Source organism: Petaurus breviceps, unplaced genomic scaffold, assembly GCF_028583685.1.
Source record: "Petaurus breviceps papuanus isolate PSGF00001 unplaced genomic scaffold, PetGlider_PUasm1.0 181, whole genome shotgun sequence".
NCBI classification, from domain to species: Eukaryota; Metazoa; Chordata; class Mammalia; order Diprotodontia; family Petauridae; genus Petaurus; species Petaurus breviceps.
Window position 1 is genome coordinate 23,213,221 of NW_027185784.1, and position 22,713 is coordinate 23,235,933.

At 35.6% G+C, this 22,713-nt stretch overlaps 1 protein-coding gene across 3 annotated transcripts in view; it reads left to right on the forward strand.

The window, feature by feature from the left end:
- The window catches only part of UBN2 (ubinuclein 2), a 135,785-nt gene that overhangs the window by 79,321 nt on the left and 33,751 nt on the right, over positions 1–22,713 (forward strand). For 2 of the 3 annotated variants that reach the window (XR_011168184.1, XM_069087327.1), the window contains exons 8-13: positions 11,712–11,841; positions 13,213–13,331; positions 13,813–13,926; positions 14,514–14,657; positions 15,539–15,589; positions 18,344–18,386. Coding sequence is in view for 2 of the 3 variants with exons in the window: in XM_069087327.1 (XP_068943428.1) it covers positions 11,712–11,841; positions 13,213–13,331; positions 13,813–13,926; positions 14,514–14,657; positions 15,539–15,589; positions 18,344–18,386 (601 nt within the window). In the remaining variant the exon portion in view is untranslated. The remainder of the gene's footprint in view (positions 1–11,711; positions 11,842–13,212; positions 13,332–13,812; positions 13,927–14,513; positions 14,658–15,538; positions 15,590–18,343; positions 18,387–22,713) is intronic. The other variant, XM_069087328.1, reaches the window with a different exon arrangement.

The window sequence follows — 22,713 nt, forward strand, 5'->3', positions numbered from 1 at the left end:
TCTTATTTCAACATATCTGAAATAGAACTCACTCAACCCTGCTACCATATTCACTTGTTTCTGTCAAAGATGCCACTATTCTATTTCCCAGATTTATAGCTTTAGTTAAAGAATCTTCACTGTTTCTCATTCTACATATCTAGTCAATTGCCAGATCTTAACTTTCCTTCCTCCCCAATATTTCTCACATCTGACCCTTTTTCTTCCTGTTCACGCGGCCGTGACCTTAGTTCATTCAAACCCTTATCACTTCTTGCCTGGAAAGTACCTCCTAATTATTCTCCCTGACTTAAATCTCTCCCTATTTTGAACAATCCTTCATACTCCTTCTAAAGTTATTTCCCTTAAGCACCTATCTGATTATATTATTCCCCTACCCAATAAGCTTCAGTGGTTCTCTACTGCCTCTAGAATAAAACACAAACTTCTTTTTTTTTAATATCTAAAGCCCTTCAAAACCTTTTTCAGCCTATCTTTCCAAACTCATTATACATTATTCAAATTCCTGCATTCTCTGGTCTGTCTAAACTGGCCTTATTTCTATTTCTCACACTTGGATTTCCATCTTCATCTCTCTTCCTTTGCACTGACTGTTCTCTATGCTTGGAACGCATTCCCTCCTCATCTGCACTTCATAGAATCCCTCTTTTCCTTCAAGATACAGGTCAAGCACCACCTTCTACTTGAAGCCTTTTTTGGTCTCCCCAACTGTTAGTACCCTCCCTATCTTGTATTTTTTAATTTATTCTATATATAATTATTCTGTGCCTACACGTTGTTTCTCCTGATTGAATATAAAGTTCTTGAGAGTGAATTGTTTTATTTCTTTGTCTTTGAATCACTGATTCATATCATAGCACAGGGCTTGGAAAAATAGAGGTGCTTGATAAATGCTCGATTGATTGACCTCAGAAAGTCTGTTATCTCTAATTATTTTATAACTATTTTATATTTGGCTATCTCTCATTTTTAGGGTGTTTTTCCTTTAAAACTTTAAACCATGCAGTTTCCACCTATTGTTCCTTTGGAGTCAAAATGAACAAATCTAATTCCTCTCCTACATGTTAGCCCTTCAGATACTTGAAGAGAACTGTCATATCCCTCTCTTCTTCAGGTTAGTTGTCCCCACATTCTTTAATATACTGTACCTTCTCATCTTCCAAAACATCCTCTGGATATACCCTGAGTTGCTTGTATCCTTCCTAAGACATGACATCCAGAACTGAGTAAAGTATGCAGATTTGCTCTGATCACAGAAGCATGGAGGACCCCTGTACTTCTCTTAATGCAACTTCCAGGAGCCCTTTGTCTCTTTGGCTCTGGTGTCTCACTCTTCATTCACATTCACTAAAATCCCACAGATCTTTTTCATAGGAGCTGTTGGTGAGGTACATTTTTATCATCTATCTTTTTAAAGCAAGGTATAAAAATTTACACTCATCTTTATTACATTGCTTCTTACTAGATTTGACCCCTCATTCGAGCCTGTAAAGATCTTTTAGATTCTAACTTGATCATTTTAGTGTTAACTATTCCTCTGTTTCATGTCATCTGCATATTTGATAAGTGCCATCTTGTTTCATATTAATAACAGCTGACTAATATTTTAAGGTTTTCAGAGTACTTATTCCCATTTTATAGAAGAGGAAACTAAATCCCAGAAGGGTTTAGTGGATTGCACTTGGCAACTCAGCTGGTAACTGTCAGAAGTGAGATTTGAACATAGGTCTTCTTGACTCCCTGCTAAGTACAGTATCTACTAAAATTCTTGAACAGTAGAATGTCAAGAGATATTCTTGGTGCATTCTGTTAGAGAGTTCTCTATCTTTTGGTCTAGCTATTAAACCAATTCCAAATTCATCTAACTGTACCATCAGTTTGGTGTAGTTGAGAACTCTGGACTTAGAAAAAGAAGGTGTGGGTTTGAATTCCTTCTCTGCTACTTGCTACCTTTTTTTCTTTGGGCCATTCACTTATCCACTGTTCCTTTCTTAATTTTAGTTTTCTCATCTGTAAAATGAAAGTATTGACCTCTACTTTTGAGATCCTTTCCAGTTCTAAGTCTTTGATCCTATGATTTTTATGGTCATCCTTTTCTTTCTTTCTTTCTTTCTTTCTTTCTTTCTTTCTTTCTTTCTTTCTTTCTTTCTTTCTTTCTTTCTTTCTTTCTTTCTCTCTCTCTCTCTCTCTCTCTCTCTCTCTCTCTCTCTCTCTCTTTCTCCCTCCCTCCTTCTCTCCCTCCTTCCTCCCTTCCTTTCTTTTTCTTTTCTTTTGGGAAGGCAGGGCAGTTGGGGTTAAGTGACTTGCCTGAGGTCACACAACTAGTAAGTGTTAAATGTCTGAGGCCGGATTTGAACTCAGGTCTTCCTGATTCCAGGGCTGGTGCTCTATTCACTGTGCCACCTAGCTCCCCCTTTTTTGGTCATTTAGTACACAGTCTTCTGTCTTATTCAAAAGGATAGTATGAAAGACTCTTAAATGTTGTACTGAAATTTAAGTGCACTTTGTTCACTGCATTTCCCTTATTTCTCTAGTCTTCTTATTTCAGTAAAGGAAATGAGATGAGTCTACCATGATATTTTGTTAATTAAACCATATTGTCTTTTAGTTGTCACTGCTTTTCTTTCTGAATGTTCACAAACCATCTCTTTAGTTATCCAGAAATAGAAGTCAAGATAATTGACATATACTTTTAGAGCTCCCTTTATCAAAAATCAGACATTTGCCCTTTGACAAATTTCTCCAAGATCTTGCAATGATTACTCACAGTATTCAACAATTATAACTGCCAGTTCTTTCATTGTACTCTAGATTATGATTTACCTGGGCTTGGTAACTTCACCTTATTGAGTACAATTAGGTGTTTACTTACCATCGAATGAGATGATATTTGTAAAACTTTTAGAACAGTGCTAGATACCATATAAATAAATAAAGCCCTTATTTCTGTGGAGAAATCAATCAACAAACATTTCTTAAGTGTTATGAAAGAAAATCTGTTCTCTTGTATTTTGGGCACAATTCCAACAGAAACAGTTTTATTCATTTATATTATTTTAATCTAAGAATTTTTCTTAGGGGAAAGTCCAAACTGACAGAAATTCCTCATGGCCTCCTCCTTCCCCTTTCTATCACCTCTGTTGCTTGATTTTCCCCCCAAAACCATCATGCCTCTTTATTTCCCTATTTCTGTTACCATACTTCTAGTTACCTAGATTTGGAACTTTGGAATCATATTGAGCTATGCACTCAACCTTACGTTCCTAATCCATTCTTTGGCCAAGTCTTGTTACTTCTACCTCTATAGTGTCGCTTGCATTCATTATCTCCTTTCATGCACCTCTCCTAGTTCATCTGGACTACTGCAGTATCTTCCTAATTGGTCTCTATCTCCAGTCATTTTAAAAATACATTTCCCACAAAATTTCTAAAGTGATAAGTGCTTTTAAAGTATAATTTTGACCATGTTCTTCTCTTCTGCTTAAGTCTTTCCAGTAGTTTCCTATTACCTGTAGGATCAAATGCAAACTACTCTTCTTGGCTTTTAAAGCTGTTCAGAATGTGGCTTATTTCCCTTTATATACTCTATGGGCCAACCAACCTGGCTTATTTGCTATATCTAATGTACTACATTCTGTTTTCCATCTCTGTGTCTTTCTACTGGGCAAACTCCATGGTTAGAGTATATTCTGTTCTAACCTTGGCCTCTTAGAATCCCAATTTTTTTTTCCAAAAGAAATCATTCAGTAGACATTAAGTGCCTCATGTGCTAGCCTCTGTTGTTCTTATTGTTCACCACCTCTGATCATTCTAGGCTATAACACTCTTGACAATGTTCTTATAGGATTATGCCTGTCTTCAGTATTCCCTCATAGTTCCTTGCACATATTAGGTACTTAATGAGTTTTTGTTGAATAGAGCTGAATGGAACCCTCATTTTCTTGCATTTGCTTCCACCTTCTGTACATAGAAAACTCCCTCTAATACAAACCAGCACCTTTTCTGCAACTTAAAGTCTTTTTTTGTTCAAAAAAAGTTATTTATTTTTTAATTTTCAGAATTCACTTTTATAAGATTATGAGTTCCAAACTTTTCTCCCCTCCCTCTACTACCTGCTCCCCAAGATGGCAGACAGTCTGATATAGGCTATACCTATATGATCATATTAAACATTTCCACATTAGTCATGTTATAAAAGAAGAATCAGAACAAAAGGAGAAAACCACAAGAAAGAAAAACAAAAAACAACCAGAAAAAGAGAAAATAGTCCATAGTTCTTTCTATGGATCTGGATAGCATTTTCCATCACAAATCTTTTGGAATTATCTTAGATCATTGCATTGCTCAGAAGGACTAAGTCTAACAAAGTGCGTTGTTGCATAGTGTTGCTGTTACTGTATAAAATGTTCTTCTGCTTCTGCTCACTTCCAGTATCAGTTCATGCAAGTCTTTCCAGGTTTTTCTGAAATCTGCCTGCTCATCATTTCTTATGGAACAATAGTATTCCATTACATTCACATACCACAACTTGTTCAGCCATTCCCCAATTGATGGACATCCACTCAGTTTTCAATTCTTTGCTACCACAAAAAGAACTGGTATAAATATTTTTGTACATCTTGATCCTTTTCCCTTTTTTATGATCTCTTTGGGATACAGACCTAATATTGCTGGATCAAGGGGTTTGCACAATTTGATAGCCCTCTGGGCCTAGTTCCAGATTAGTCTGCAGAATGTTGGATCAGTTCACGATTCCACCAACAATGCATTAGTGTCCCAGTTTTCCCACACCTTCTCCAGCATTTATCATTTTCCTGTTTTGTCATGTTAGTTAATCTGATAGGTGTGAAGTGGTACTTTAGAATTGTTTTAATTTGTATTTCTCTAATCAGTAGTGATTTAGAGCATTTTTTTTTCATATTACTATAGATAGCTGTAAGCATCTGAAAACTGCCTATTCATATTCTTTGACCATTTATCAATGGGGGAATGACTTGTATTCATATGGATTTGACTCAGTTCTCTATATAGTTTAGAAATGAGGCCTGTATCAAAGACCCTGACTGTAAAAATTGTTTCCCAGCTTTCTGTTTCCCTTCTCCTCTTTGCATTGGCTTTGTTTGCACAAAATTAATTAATGTAATCAAAATTATCCATTTTGCATTTCATAATGTTTTCTCTCTTGTTTGATCATAAATTCTTCCTTACTCCATAGATCTGACAGGTAAACTATTCCATGCTTTCCTAATTTGCTTATAGTTTTGCCCTTTATATCTAAATCGTGTACCCATTTTGACCTTATCTTGGTATATTGCAACACATAGTCTTTTAAAGAGTTGCCTGGGGGCAGCTGGGTGGTGCAGTGAATAGAGCATTGGCCCTGGAGTCAGGAGGACCTCAGTTCAAATCAGGCCTCAGACACTTGACACACTTACTGTAAGCTATGTGACTTTGGGCAAGTCACTTCATCCCAGTTGCCCTCCAAAAAGAAAAAAAAAAGAATTGCCTGGAACACTTGAGAGGTAAAAGGGTTTGCAGAGGTATTATCATGTAGTCAGTAAGTATCAGAGGCAGTTCCCGAAGCCAAGATTTCAGGATTCAGAACCCAGCTCTCTATTATACCACACTTTCTCTTCTATACATTCTCTTAAAAATCTGGGTTTGTCATTACGCTTCTTGTCTAGCCATATCAGTCCTGAATAGCAGTTCTACTCGTTCTACCTTTACCTTTTGAAGCATGAAATTATCATTAAGGTTAGTTCATGAACCTGTTAACAAATAAATTCTATTTTCCACTGGTTATAATTCTCTATTTTATAGGCAAGAAAGTATTTCTGTAGAGAAAACAGTCAACAAATATTTATTAAATGCTATGAAAGAAAATTCTATTCTCTGTATTTTAAGCATAAGTCCAACAGACACGATTTTTATTAATTTGTATTATTTTGTCTAAGCATTTTTTCTGCTTAGAGAAAAGACCAAACTACTAGAGTCTTCTCATACCTTTAGAAATCTATCTCCCATTAGCTATTTTGGAGTTAAAATTTATAGTATTTCTGAGCAAAGAAAATTTCACAATATATTAGAATATAGTTGCAGAGCTTAGATAAAAGATCATTTAATGGTATGCATTCATTAGACAGTACAATAATGACTTAAAATGTGGGCTTAAATTATTTTTATCTGGTTAAGGATGAAGATAGGCAGTGTACCTTAACCAAGTTAAAGTAATCCCCACTCTTAAATCTTGTTACTACCTTTAATCTACTTTTTTGGTACCATAGAATATATTCTTAACTTTTTACAGAGTTTCCTAACAGAAAGTAGTTAGGCTTTTTAAAGGAGGGATAAGTTTGTTATCCTAGAAATTGATTAAGTGCTAATAAGGTTTTCTTCATTTGAGTGAATTTCGAAAGTACTTGAGACTGGATAGATATTAATATTTTCTTTAAGCAGGAGACCTTAATATGCTTCCATGGTACCTGCTGTATGCCATGCACTGTGCTAGGTGCTGGTGATACAAAGTGAAAAAATAAAAGAAACCTACTCTCAAGAACTTTATATTCTAATGGAGGAGGCAACAAAGATATGTGTATATGTGTGTGTATATATATATATATATATATATATATATATATATATATATGTAAAGAGAACAAATAGCAAGTAGTTTTAGTACAAGTTATTTAGGGAAGGTTAAGGTATCAGCGGTTGGAATCATAAAAGGCTTCATGTAGATGGAGATGTTGGAGTTGCATCTTCAAGAAGGAGTTTCTTTGAGGTATGGAAGTAATGAGAGTGTTTGTTCCAGGTGTGCAAGGATGACCAGTACAAAGGCATAGACGAAACAGCAGTTGAAGTGATGTGAGAAACAGAGAGAATGTTAGGCTGGTCTGCACAGTAACAGTACAGGAGAGGGAGTAATGTTCATATACATTGTACATGTATATGATGCTCAAAATATAAGTTGGAACAAGGTTGTGAAGGGCTTTAAAAGCTAAACAAAGGAGCTTGTTTTATCCAGAGGCAGTTGGGAGCCATTGAAATTTGAGTAGGACAGCAATATGGTCAGATCTGTACTTAGGAGAATCCTGATGGGTGATATTAGGTTTCTAGGTGTTGCAGTTGATAGAACCCTGGGCTTTAAGTCAGGAAGAGATCTGAGTTCAAATTCAGTCTCAAATACTTCCTGGCTGTGTGACCTTGGACAAGTCATTTAACCTCCTATCTCCTTCATTTTTCTTAACTGTAAAATAGAGATAATATTAACACCTACTTCCTGTGGTTATTAGTATCAAATGAGATATTTGTAAAGTGCTTACTGTAGGGCCTGGCACATAGTAGCTTAATAAATGCTTACTTCCTGCTTCCTTCTTCCCCATTAGAGTATAGGTTGGATTGGAGAGAGATTAGAGGTTCAGATACAATTAGGATGCCATTGCAAACTAAGCAAGAGATAAAGAGGACCTAAATTAAGATGAATTGTCCCCAAAATAAGAGAAAAGGGGCTGAGTGCAAAAGATGTGGAAAGAGAAACAGTAAGATTTTGCAACTAATTGAACATGTGGGGTTAGAGACAAGGAGCAGTTCAGGATAATACCAAGATAGAAATATGAGAGGCTAGAAAAATTTGGGTGCCTTCAATAAAAATAGAGAATTTTGGTAGAGGAGTGGCTTTTTAAAGGAAGTAATAGAGAATATTGTTTTAGAGATGTTAAGTGTGAAGTGTCTCTGGGACATCCACTTTGAAGTGTCTATTACCTGGGCGGTTGGGGATGCTAGACTGAGGCTCAGGGACAGATTTGTTATATGAGTCATCTATATTGAAATGATAATTAAATTAAATAAGTTAAATCATGAAGGATGGAGTAGGTTACCAGTAGAGACAGAGGAGAGAGGAAAGTCCAGAAACAAAGCCTTAGGAAATGCCCACCACACGTGGTAGACATAATATGAATAATAAACCAGCAAAGGAGACTGAAAGGAAAACCAGAAAAGGGTAATGTTATGAAATACCAGGAGAAAGATAGAGAAGTCCTTATCTTCTTTGACATAGCCATTGGACCAGCTAGAATCCAAAGTTTTCTCCTCTTTAACTGATGGAGAGGCCAGTGATATCGTGCTAAGCCTGGAGACAGGAACACCTTAATGCAGATGTGTAATTCTTAAAACATGATAAAGGGAAATGTTACAAGTTCATCTGGAGAGAGTGTTGCTATTTTTCCTAGGACCAAATTAAGAAAGAAACTGCCACAGATATGGAAAATATTTCTGTATTTATTTACCTGAGCTATGTTGGTGATGGGGCATATTTTCCCCATAGGTTTTAGATTGCAGCTTTCCTGAGTTTCCAGGAACAGACACTTAACTAGATCTGTAACCCTGGGGCAAATCATTTAACCTCTGTTTGCCTCAGTTTCCTAAACTTCACAATTGGTTAATAAACTGTACCTACCACCCAGGATTATTATGAAGATCAAATGAGATGATATTTGTAAAAGGTGCTTTTAGCACAGTGCCTGACACATAGTAGGCACTTAGATAAATGCTTATTCCCTTCCCACTCCCTTCTGTAGAAGGCAACTGGACTTCCTTTCCTTTCCAAAGTTATAGTTCATTCTGAAGCAGTTGAGCCATGGTATTAGTTTTTAAGAGTACTGTCTAAGTCTTCAAATTATCCACCTGTTCCATACATTTTACATTTATAGTATTTTATTAGCTGTAGGCTGTATTTTGATGTGATCTTTGCATTACAGTGACTGTTCTGAACCTCTACAACTCTATACAATAGTAGCTGTCACATAGAAATTTTTCCATCTTTGAGAAAAAGCACACTTATCAGAAAGCCCTTTCTCCAAAGACATTTTATCCCTAGTAGTTTCTGAATATTCCCTCATTTTCTCCCAGTTATAAAGTCCTAGGCCAGGTACTTTTTAAACATATTATTTAATTATTTGGCTTAGGAATTATTCCTTACCTACTTCCAAGAAAAGGGCTTGAAGTTCCTTATAAAACTATAGTTGAAACAGTTTATTTGAAAATGAAAACAAGTAAAAATAGTTAAAATGAGCAGATGTTAAAAAGAAATAGCTGTTAACAGACAGTTGAGATAAGTTACTTGCTATATTTGGACATTGAACATTATTGAGTTTTATTTAGCAAGGTTCTCTAGAAAGCAAGTCACATAAGGAAATTTGTTTATTGTGTTCTTCTTAGAACATAATAAAGGTAAACGTTAAAAGTTCATCTGGAGAGAGTGTTGTTATTTTTCCTAGGACCAAATTAAGAAAGAAACTGCCACAGATATGGAAAAATATTACTCTGTTTATTTACTTGAACTGTGTTGGTGATGCCATAGGTTTTAGACTTCACCTTTCTTGAGTTTCTAGGAACAGACAGGTCCTTTAGGTCAAGACCACTATCTGTTAGATATAGAAATCAACTCCAAACTTCCTGGTTGAATCAGCCAACAAGTATTTTTAAGTGCCTCCCATGTGCCAAGCACTGTGCTAGGGAGATAAATACAAAAAATGGATCTCCACTTGCATTCTAATGGAGGAGACAGCAGGACAAGAAAGTTAATGAACAGACACAAAGCAGCTTTGGAGGACCCTACAGGTGAGAGATGCAGGAAAAACCTTCGTAGGGTTTGAACCTATGTCTTAAAAGAAGATGGAAACTCTCAGAAGGAATTCGTTCCAAGCATGAATGACAGCCAGTGCAAAGGCTTGGGGAAGGGAGATAAAATGTGTGTGAGGAACAGAAAGAAGGCCAGTTTGACAAGATTTGACAAGATCAGGGGAAGGGGCTGGGGGGTGGGGAGGGAAAGGAAGCTGTGTCCAGTACAGCTCTAATAATACTTTGGGGTCAGATTGTGAAGACCTTTACAAACCAGGCAAAGGAGTTTGTAGTTTATCCTAGGAGCAATAGGAAGTGACTAGAGTTGATTGAGTAGGGGAGTGACATGGCCAGATATGTGCTTAAGGAAAATTACTTTGGTAACAGTATGTCTGTAGGAGCAGACTAGAGGGAAGAGAGTTGAATCAAGGAGAACAATTAGGAGACTGTAGTCTAGGTAAGAGGTGATGAAGACCTGATCTAAGGTACAGTCAGTTCTGCTATAATTGCATTTTGAAAACTTGAATTTGTTCCAAGAGATTAATATTATAAGGAACATTTTGAGCACTGCTCAGATTTTGAATATGTTTGATTTCTTCCACAAGAAATATCAAGAATACAGAAAACTCACTTTACAATAACTCACAATCTCCAACCCTCCCTACACCCACCGCCATAAAAAAAAAATCAGGTCTTTGTCAGGCTACAGTATCATATTTATTGTATATCTTTTGGTGTAGTATGAACTCTGAGGGGAGAGGGTTGATTCACACCTTCACTCTCACCCCTTTCTGTCATGGCCTCAGGCTTGAGGCCTAAAGTAGTCTCTCCCACTTGCCAGAGGCTTTCTCACCCTGTTGGAATCATGGAGCAGGTCAAGCATCTTGGTTGTGGATAGGGCTACTATTTATTGTAGAATTTATGTATTTTGTAACCATTTAACATGTATAAAACTAATGCCATTTTTAAGTGTTGTGTCCTTAACTCTATTTTCCTCATGAGTTCTGTGATTTTTATTGTACAATTTTGCATTATATGGTGTTTTTGGAAATGAGTATATTGAATAATAACAGAACTGACTGTGGGTGGTACGTGAATGGAGAGAAGGGGCCGGTGGGTGGCAAAGTAAATAGAACAGTGGACTTGGAATCAATTAGATCTAAGTTCAGATGTGACTCTAGAAACTTACTAACCTTAGTGTGACCCTGGGCAAATCACTTAATATCTCTCTGCCTCAGTTTCATCATCTTTAAAATGAGGGTAAATAATAACACCTAATGCCTAGAGTTGTTGTGTGGATAAGATGAGATATTTGTAAAGCACTTTGCACACCTTAAAAAATTTATATAAATGCTACTATTATTATTATAGGGCAGACAAATGGCACAGTAGAGTGCGAGGCCTGGAGGCAAGAAAACTCTTCTTCCAGAGTTCAGATCTGGCCTTGAACACTAGTTTGTGACCCTAGGCAAGTCACTTAACCCTGTTTGCCTCAATTTTCTCATCTGTAAAATGATCTGAAGAAGGAAATGGCAAACCACTCCAGTATATGTACCAAGAAAACCTCAGATGGGGTCATAGAGAGTCAGGCACTACTGAAAAATGACTGAATAACAATTTTTATTATGAAGACACATACAAAAGATGTTGTGAAGCTAGAAATAGCAAGATTCGATGATTGATTTAATACAGTATGTGAAGTGAGGGACAGTGAGGAGTTGAGAACAGTGCCAACATTACAAACCTAGGATATTTTAAAGTGTTTGCTTCAGCCAAAGTAGGAAAGATTAGAAGAGGGGATATGTTTGTGTTGGAAAAATAGAGTTTAGTTTTGGACATATTGAATTTTAGATGTCTCTTAAGATACACAGTTTAAAATGTCAGTTGTGGATGCAATTGGTGATATAGGACTAAATCTCAGCAGAGAGATTGGAGCTAGATATATATGTATGCATACAGTGCCATATTCCTGTTATATCACGCTGCTTCTGGTATCTAGGAATAGTGGGGATATAAAAGAAAAATAGATTAAGTTGCTGCATGCTGCTACTTAATAAAATTTATAGCAAATTTTTAAAATTGCTTTTGTTTAGCATTGAATTACAGTTACAGGAACAAAGCCCAGGCATCCGAAGTGGAGTCTATTCTCACCTTGAGGCTTTTGTACCATGTAATAAAGACACACTGGTAAAACGTCTAAAGAAGCTGCACCTCAATGTTCAGGTAAGATGTTTAAGTCTTAGAGTTTTATCTTGAATGTATGAGATATAATATAGTATGAAGCTTATTTCATTGAGTGACTTGTAGAAATTTCTTATTTCTTTCAGACTGTGTATGTCCTGAACATAGTTTCCTGGTTTAGAAATTTGAAGATTTGATAAATCTTAGAAATGGTACTAGACTAGAGGTCTCATTCCAGCTCCACTATCAGTTAACTGTATGGCATAGTAGGGCACTGGTAGACAGGAGAATATTCAGGTTCAAATCCTGCTACAGACACTTATTAACCGTATGATCCTGGACAAGTCACTTAAATCTCTAGGTCTCTGTTTCTTTCTTTTTTTTTGGAGGGCAATTGGGGTTAAGTGACTTGCCCAAGGTAACACAGCTAGTTTTTTTGTTAAGTGTCTGAGGTCGGATTTGAAGTTAGGTCCTCCTGACTCCAGGGCCAATGCTCTGTTCACTGTGCCACCTAGCCACCCTGGTCCCTGTTTCTTTATCTGTAAAAAGTAAAGGCAGAACTGATGGCCTCAAAGATCCCTTCTTGAACTAAATTTATGATCCTGTGTCCTAGGATCTTATGACAGGACTGACTAAATCATCTAATCTCTCTTTTAGCCCAATTTTTTAACTAGGTATAAATCACAGACTTTCTTAGGAAGGAATTATGAAGATAAGAGATGTCTTTGATGTCTTCCAAAGAAATACATATAAAAATATGAAATAGAAGTCTCATGTAGTTTTTAAAGCTTTGATTGCCTAATATTGACTAGCATATTTAGGAAGAGTAAGTTTGTGGAGAATTAACTTGTAAAGGTAAAATGAAACTTTTATTTTTAAACCGGAAGCAGGATGGGTAAGAAGTTTACTAGAAGTCATTGCTACATGTTTTCTTCACATATTGATTATTGAAATGTACTGGTGTTAATTTAACTAAACAAATACTGGATATCCAAGAAAGATGAAATAGAGGTGGAAAAACAACACCATTTTATGCAGGGTTTTTTTTTTTGTTTGTTTTTGTTTTTTGCTTTTTTTGGAGGGGGAAGGTAGGGCAATTGGGGTTAAGGGACTTTCCCAAGGTCATATGGCTAGTTTTTTGTGTTAAAGTGTCTGAGGCCAGATTTGAACTGAAGTCCTCCTGGGCTGGTGCTCTATTCACTGCGCCACCTAGCTGCACTTATGCAGTTTATTTTTAAAGGATCTTTACTCCAGTATGTTTGGACATATTATTTTTAAAGCATCCCTATTTTGAAGGCCTAATTGTGATTTAGAATAGACATGTCCCAAAATCTGAAATAATGTCTTCCGCAGATTGTTTTCCAGCATTTATTTGCAAATATGTTTGAAAAAGCTTTGTTATACTTCTTCTAGGATGATCGTTTAAGAGAACCATTGCAAAAACTGAAATTGGCTGTCAGCAATGTCATGCCTGAACAATTGTTCAAGTATCAGGAGGACTGCCAGGCTCGAAGTCAAGCTAAGAATGTTAGGTATGTATAACTTCAGGTTGGATAGACTCTGTCTCACAGATAGAATTTTTGGTTGCTGGGGATTGACTTTCAAGAAGGCTGTGCCATACCTGAATAAAAATCCAAATGTCCCAGTGCTGTAGACCCTATTTGAGCTGAATTATCATTCCCTACCACTCAAATGATATCATCAAGATAAAAAAGTAGCTCAATTAAATGGATATGTTGTAATTAAAACCTGAAATGTAGCCACAGCCTGCACTGTCCCAGTACATGCCCACAATGACCAGCCTGAGTGCTCTGGGCCCCAAATAAATATTTTGTGAACTGAGAGGTAAAATACTATCTGTTTTCGTTCGACTAATGATCTGAGAAAGATCTTTAACACATCATTTGGGAGCTAACATTAAATTCAGTGTTTTATATAGAAATGTTGATCCCCTGCACCTTTCTTATGGATTATGACTTTGCCATTCCATGAAATTAAATGGTTCATTTTCAGGTTGCAAGCAGATGAAGAACGAGAAAAAAATGGATCCGAGGATGATGATGATGAGAAACCAGGGAAACGGGTCATAGGACCAAGAAAAAAATTCCACTGGGATGATACCATTAGGTATATTTTAACTATATCTTTTGCTATTTACCTAATTATTTATGTAATGCAACAGTATGGTTTGTAATAAAAGGAGTCCAGTTATGTGGAAGACTAGATCTGGCAAAGGAAGGACTAGTATGGAGAAAAGATTTATATTCAAGAGAGTTACTTTGCTTTAGATCTTTTCTCATTTCTGTAACCTGAACTACGCAGTTTGTTATATGATACTTTCCCACAAATTTTTCACTTCATCAGAGTAAATCAATAAGCGGTATATTTTTTTCTACCCTTTTCATAGATTAGGTCCCAAAATTAGTAGTAAGCGTAGAGTGTCATAAATCAGCTATCTGTCTTTTCCATGTTTTCTGCCAGTATCCCTTAATTGGAATATCACTATTTTTTTTTAACCTATGTCAGCCCTTGGTGGTTGGATTGAAAAACCATTAGTTGTGAGTGTTTTGGTATAAACAAGGTGTTTTAGAAATAGAGTAAATGCATCACCAGATAGTTTATAAATAGTAGGTGTCTCTTACCCTAATTTCTTTTCTTGAACTCTTTAAATAATTGTCTACAGCTTTTATAGTCAGATTTTTTTTCCTGTTTAGGGCTTTGTTATGTAACCTTGTCAAGATTAAGTTGGGATGCTATGAGCTAGAGACAAATAAAAGCCAATCTGCTGAGGATTATCTTAAGACCTTTATGGAGACAGAAGTGAAACCATTGTGGCCTAAGGGCTGGATGCAGGCTAGGTAAGAAATTTAGCATCCTAAGCTGTGTATCATCATGTTCCTTATGTTACTTTAAAAAAAAATTTAAAAACATTTTGCTAAGAGCCTACTATGTGCTGGGCACTATACACAGCCGGATAGAAACACTTAGACTTCCTTTCTTATAAAGTTTACATCCCTAAAGAGATAAGATAGATACAGACATGAGAATATGGAAATACAAAAAGTTGATTTTTACAAGACACATCTTTTGTGTGTTTTCATTTTGCCAGTAGTAGAGAAAAGTGAAGAACAGGGTAAGATTTAAAAGAACAATATAAATTTGGGGGGAGGTACTATATTATTAGTCTAGAAATTCAGTAATAATAAAACTAGGATTATTTATGGGTGGCTACTTGGAAGTTAAAAACAATTTGAATAGGAAAAGAGAACATTGGATTCTACAGGAGGTAGATAAATAGAATATTTTATTGAAAGAAGATTTTTCAAAAGGATTTTCTCAAAAATTCAGGGAAATCACCTCTAAATACTTGAAAGGTTCATATTCTAAGTATGGATGACCTGCCTCACAAATTGAGAGATCATTCAGCCCTTGTGTCTTCAAACTTCTTTACATTGTAGCTCTAGTTAATGGGAAAAAATGAGATATATTATCCCACAGTTAGATATTCTGAAACCTTAAAATGTTAGTGGGATAATTATAAGCAAAGTCTCCCCTTCCAGCCACTTTGGTAAGAACTTAGAGATCTATCCAGTAAGTGATTATCCATAACCAGATATTTTTCCTAAGTCAGTAATTGAGTTGACTGTACAAATAATCTTCTAAGTGGTAGATAGTGCTAAGTAATAACTGATTGAAAAATCTAGTGGTAACATTGTCTATCTGCCTTTTTTGTCTTTAGAATGCTCTTTAAGGAAAGCCGAAGTGTTCACAATCATCTCACTTCTGCTCCGTGAGTAAATAGAGACTTTAAAAAAAAACTCATTTGCTTTCATATTAATTTATTTGACAGTTATCAAGCTATGTTAATTTTAGGAGATAAAAGGAATCGGTTAAAAATGCAATGAAATGATGGACTAATTTTAAGTATCTAGGTTGCATTCACCATCAAAAACTGTGTTCCACAAGTACATCTGTAGTAAGTTGCTAATACTTAGAACATAATTTCCCCTAAAAATATTATTCTAAGTGGTTACTAGGCTGCCAGGATAGCCCCGCATAAATCCTTTAACAACTAGCTAAAGGCAGTACTGAGAGGCAGTGTAGTATATTGGAAAGAACACTTAGCTAGGAGTCAGAAATATTGTTCTAATCTCAGCTCTTATCACTTACTGTGTGCCTTTAAACTACTTAATTTCTGACCTTTCTATCTTAATTATCATCTATAAAGTGTGCTATTAGTGAACTGACATGTGGCTGAGATATAAAGTTGTTTTAAGGATCAAATAAGAATGTAGAAACACTTTATAAACTGTAAAATATATAAATTTCAAATAGTTTGTTTCAGTACTATCCTGAGTTCTGGGTCCTATAAAGAAGAGACAATGTAGTGTAAGAGGAAAGGAGAGAGTTTTGTCTTCTTTTCTTAACATAGGGTTACTGTGCAAAATCTTTGAAATAGGCAACTTTTGTTTACATATCCTCCCACTTCCTTTTCTGTTCTTCCAGACTCTCTCCTAGTATCTGTTCCACTAATTTCTTTATATTATCGTAACCTATGAACAGTAGCCCTCTGTCTCAGGCCTACTCCATACTTCAGAGTACTAGAGAAGTTAGCTGTCTTCCATTTCCTCAGTCAAAAGCTCATTTTCTCAGTGTACTTAATCAATGCTCTGTATCAAACCAACTTATTTATTATAGCAGATTTAAGTTATTCATACTTTTATTAACTCTTTAATATGAGAAATAAACTTACCTTTTTAAGAGAGAATACTCATTAACTCAATCTATAATTGCTAAGGTTTTAGTATAACCAAGAGAAAAAATTCAAGCAAAGTGCAAGAAGAGATTTTTGGACAGAGGAGACTACCATATAGATAAGCCAGCCCCTCCTTGGAGTGTGTCCTGTAAGCCATCTCTCTAAGCTTCCTGGTTTTCACCTTTCTTTCCTCTCTCTCTAAGCCCACAGATTATCTAAGAACTCTGAATTTTCTTCACAGGACTTTTAATGGTGGTTATAGAAAAATAACAGGGATTATCAAGGTTATCAAAGAATACGTTGACCTGGTTTTGCAAGCATTTATAAATTTTATTTACTTGTAAATTGGGGACTTCGAATAAAGTGAAGCTTTTTTTATTGTTTTCCTTTTATCTTTTTTTCTTCTTCAAAGGCAACATTAATTAATTATTACTGCAACTCTCAACCTTTACATAATTACCATTCTCTTAAGTAGAGGGCAAACTATTGCTCCTATTCTAACTAAAATATCTATTGTGTATATATTTCTAAGAATTAGAAGAAATATATTGCTAGCTTCTTGAGGCTTCACAATAGGTTCACTCGATTCAGAAAGAAATTATATTCCATCTTTGTCATATTTCACAATTCTCTACACCTGTTCACATGCAAATTCCAGACCTCTTCCACCATTTCTGAAATAATTTTAAGGATAGGAGAAAGAGGGTCCTAACTGTGATTTTAAAAAATGTTTATTTTTATGTGTACTTTTCTTTTTGTATTCTTTTGCTTTATTCATTTATAGATATTTTTTTGCTTTTTGGAGCACAATTGGGGTTAAGTGACTTGCCCAAGGTCACATGGCGTGTGTGTGTGTGTGTGTGTGTGTGTGTGTGTGTGTGTGTGTGTGTGTGAGAGAGAGAGAGAGAGAAGAGAAGTGTCTGAGGTCGGATCCGAACCCAGGTCCTCCTGACTCCAGGGCCAGTGCTCTATTAACTGTGCCACCTAGCCACCCCTATTCATTTATATTCAACAATAAAAAGACAAGATATATTTTTTACTAACCTTTCCTATTTTTCTTTTTACTATTTTTATTCTGTAAAAACATCTTTAATTCAGATTCTACCAAAGTATTTTGGTCAGTAAAATAGTATATCTTAGTATTGTTTATGAAGAAAGAATATTTATAATGTAAACAAGATTGTAGAAAAAATTTTGATTACTTAAGAAAATACTTAAATAGGGAATACTCTGTTCTTTATATTTGAGCTATATTTATTTTATAGATTTAGGATAATTGTAGGGAGAGGCAAGAAAGGCACCTTAGAGATAATCTGTTTAATCCTTTCTCTTATTTTACTAATAAGAAAACTGAGACCCAGAGAGACCAGAGACTTGCCTATGATTACACAACTAGCTAGTGGCACAGTTAGAATTAGAAGCTAGCTCTGAAGGTCTTCTTTTCTATGTATTACACTATAAATTCATATTTTAAAAAAATATTCTTTAATTTTGTTTTCTAATTCAGGTTGACCTCTCAAATTAGTGAAGATTCACTGAAAATATATTCACTTTAACAAATGCTTATTATAAATATCCTATATATAAGATATTGTGATAGTTGATTTTTAAAAAATTTGGAGATGGATAAGACAAGATCTCCTTGTTCTCAAGGAGCTCTGTGTGTGTGTGTGAGATTTTGTTTGTTACAAGGCCCTGTGTGTTAAGTGACCGTTAGTTGATGTAAACACCATATTATTCAAGTAGTTTTAGTCTTAGTCTCACATTTAACTTTCTTTCTTGAATTAGGGCAAAGAAAAAGGTAATTCTGGCACCTAAACCCAAAGTGAAGGTGAGTATTAAGAGCAACTCTTTGAAGTGTAAGTTATGAATTTGGAAAAGTTCTCTTTTATAGCCCAAGTGGATATTTTAGCACACAGAATAGGCATTGTAGAGAGAGTTAAGATATTTTCAAACTTTTTAACATTGTAAAATCTTTATATTAAAAATTTGAAGAGCTTTCCAATTGTATAAGGTTCAATAATATAAGCTGATGAAAATAGTATAAATATTTGCTAGTATATAGCCAGCAGTACGAATTAAGTAATAATGAACTAGGAAAATATTTAGGTAATATGGTTAGGGATAGAGGTCACCGGTTTTTAGTAAAAACGTCTATCTTTTTCATACTGTCAATGTGGGTCTGGGCAAAACAAATATAATACATATAACTGGAGCAGAAAGCAATATTATTTCTTCCTTTTTGGCATAATTTGGCAGTTGCCCTTGAGCAAATACACTATTACAGGGTGAAAAATAAAGTGTTATTTATATATTCAGTGCAGTTCAACAATGCCTACAATGTACAAGGTGCTATTCTAGGTATTAGAGGTACAGAGACAAAAATAGCCTTAAGCTTGTGTTGTATTGTTCAGTAGTAGAGGCAGAGAATACAATATTTAAGCAAATAAAAAGTTATTTGGGGATGAGGCACCAAAACTGGTGAGATCTAGAGTAGGGTATCAGAAAGAGCCTCATGTAGGGTATTAGACCTACAGTGTGCCTTGAAAAGAGCTATAGAGGCTGCCACCTCCTTCACTAATTCAACATCCTACACAGTTTGGATTAATATATTCTGCATATTCTTTTTTTTTTTTTGCCTTTTGGAGGGCAGTTGGGGTTAAGTAACTTGCCTAAGGTTACGCAGCTAGGTTTTTTTTGTGTAGGTGTTAAGTGTCTGAGGCCGGAACTGAACTTGGGTCCTCCTGACTCCAGGGCTGGCACTTTACTCACTGCGACACCTAGCCACCCCTGCATATTCTTTATAAAGGCATTTCTGTTACTGGCTTTTATGGAGGAGGTGTTCATAGTCTTGTTTTTTTTTTTAATCATATCCATTTTTTCCCCTTGCATATAATAGTCAATCAGGGAAAAATAAAAAGATTACAACAGTGAGAACTCAGATAAAATTGGTGACATTCTTTGTAGTTATTTTCATGATTCTATGACTTTTTACAGCCACATTCAGGTAGTAGTGTAGAAAGTAAGAATAATCCAGAATTGGTTTTCAATGAAACTTGAAGAGCATTAGGATGAAGGAGGCAAAGGTTTTTAGTGGTGGAGGATAACCAGTTAACATGCATTTATGAAACACTTAGTATGTGTCAGCTATTGTACTTAAGCATTATAGATACAAAAAAGGGCACAAACAGGGTACTTGCTCTAGTTGAAATGGTTGATCACAGGCTCAAGGTTGTGAAGGAGAGAGACAAAGAGAGGCAAAAAAAAAAGGGGGTACTGGGTTTGAGGGGAAGGGCTGGAGGGACTGGAGATTATAAGGAGAAAGAACAACAAATTAAGAAGGAACGAAGCATGGGAAGAAATGGAGGGATAGGTTATAATCAGAAGAGTTTGAGAATTAAAGGTTATAAAAGGGGCTCAGTTACGGATGATGGTGAGATCAGACATGTGACCATACTTGTGAGTGACTGGAGTAAAGAAGTAGATCGTGAGGGCTGAGGAGTTTGCTGAACTGGGAGTTGAGGATTTTTAAGAGAACATTAATGTGTCTGTTGAAATGCTTGAGTTTGAGGATATACACTGACGTGGAGAGGAATATTGAGAACTGTTTCTTTGAAAAAATGAGATCCTTAAGGATTCTAGATGATTGTGAAACTCTTGGTATGATTGGAAGAAGCATAGTTTTTACCCTTTTCTCTGGACAGAATTTAACTTCATTCAGTTGTTTTTTATTACCTGTAAGCCCTGCCCTTTATAACTTTGTAATACCTATAAATTTTCATTGTCATCCTTTTTTCCCCCCCTTCTCTAACCTATTCTACTTCTTAGACTAACTATGTCAGTCTTTTTTTAAAATTCAATTTTATTTTATTTTCAGTAGTGAATTCTCTCCCTCTCTTCTCCCCTTCCGTCACCTACTGAAAAGGCAAGAAAAATAAAATCCATTCCAGATAGTTTTGCAAGACACATTTCCTGAATTATTAGCCATGTCCAAAGTAAAAGGAAAGAAAAAGTAAGAAAAGAAAATATGCTTCAACATACACTCTTGAATCCATCAGCTTTCTATTTGGAAGTGAATAGCATGTTTTATCTTGGGTCCTTTTGTTGTTGATCATTGCATTGAATAGTTTCTAAGTCTTTCAGAGTTGATTATCTCTATGATGTTGATTTCATTATATAAATTGTTCTGGTTCTGCTTACTTCACTTTGTATCACTTCATATAAGACTTTCTAAGTTTTTCTGAAACCATTCTGTTTGTCATCTATTATAGCATAGTAGCATTCCATCACACTCATATATCGTAATTTTTTCAGCCATTATTCAATTGATGAACATCCTCTCAGTTGCCACTTCTTTGGTACCACAAAAAGAGCTGCTATAAATATTTTTTTACAGATAGATCCTTTTTCTGTTTTCTTTGATCTCTTTGGGGCATAAACCTAGTATCAGGATACTAGTATTAGCCTTTTGAGGCTATCAGTTCTTAGAAGAAAACCATATTTCCTACCAAACAAAAGTGAGGGATAGAATAGAAAAACAGCTTCCTTAAAATTGCCACTTCCATTTTAAGAATATGTCCTTAGACCTGAGCTAGTTCTTCCAAGGCTTACCTCACTCATGAGTTTCACTATTTTTCCACTATAGCAGCATTTGCATTTGTGTCAATCTTACTACCTTTCAATGCTTCTTATTTGTTTCACATAGAATAAAATGTATTCTGCTTAATTTCTGTAGTCAGTGTATTTAGTGTTAATCATAATGTAGAATCCTTTTAAGTGACTTTACAGCAACACAGCTTATCTCATTTTTCCTTATAAAAGAATTGAGAACCTCCGGCTCGGCTTGATTTCCTTCAGTGTTCAAAACAAGCATCAATAGTTGTTATCCCAATGCATTCTCATAGCTGGAAAAGTACAGCATGGTTTTAAAAACCTGTGGAAGCTGTAGCCAAATGACAGAAGGTCTACCACAGAGTCCTATGGATGATGAGCTCTTCCAAATTCAGTTATTTGTGGATAACATTGTGCTGATTGCATCAGTTCCAGAATATTGCAGAGCCTCCTAAAAAAGATTGGTGATCACTTAAACGAGTTTGGCCTCTCCAGTCATTCAGAAAAGACCACATGGATGACAGATGTCTTTTGCTCAGATTTCAGTTTACATCTTTTTGGACACCCTATAGAACTTGTCCAAAAGTTTGTATGTCTGGAACAGATAGTACAGACGGATAGTGAACTGAGCTGACAACTGAAAAGGAGCAGAGACTGCATTACCTTCGGAAAGTTGCATAGCATTTTAATTGACTTCAAGCTTCTTATAACAGCAAAGGCCCATCCTTTTAGGATAGGCATTTTATTGATACCGCTAAATGGCAGAGATGTGCAACACCACTACTTCTGAAGAACTAAAGATGCGTGCTACAGAAAGAGCAATGAAAAGGCTTATAGTAGGTCTGAGGAGGTTGCTACATAGAAATAATGAAAAACTCCACAAAGAACTAGAGTAAAGTATGTCAGCAAGTGATGATAAGTAGACAGCTAGATTGCTTCACTGGTGTTTGTGATGTCATGTGAAATTGAGGAATGCCTCCAGCATGTTTGGGGAACAACGCCTGGTATTGACCTTTTGAGAGGACATGAACATGAATGTCCTTGGATGAGCTGTGTTCTATATCATTGGAGAGAATTCTCAAAGTAATGAAACTTCAACATCATTTGAGTGATTAATATCCAATAAGGATACATCTGTCTAATGTTTTGCCTGAAGTTAGTCCATTCTCTTTGGTTTTCTACTTCCTCACATCATTTTTATCACTGCTACATTTTACCACCTTAGAATCCATATTACTTTTATTGTCTTCACTTTTCTCAGCTTCAAATCATGGTTTATTCCTAGAATATGATACATAGCACTTTTGAAACTTTAGCTACAAATTCTAGAGTTATCCAGTGACATAATATTTTTACATAAGTTTCTTTATTTTTCTAATAAGTGTAGGAGGCTGTTTTCTTGTTAACCATTTGTCTGGCTGTATTCACACACAGAGCAGTAGTTCTCAAATTGTGGTCTAGGGACCCCTGGAGGTCCCTAAGACTTTCAAGGCATCCTTGAGATCAAAAGTATTTTCCTAATGCTGAGATGTTTAATTTCTATTACT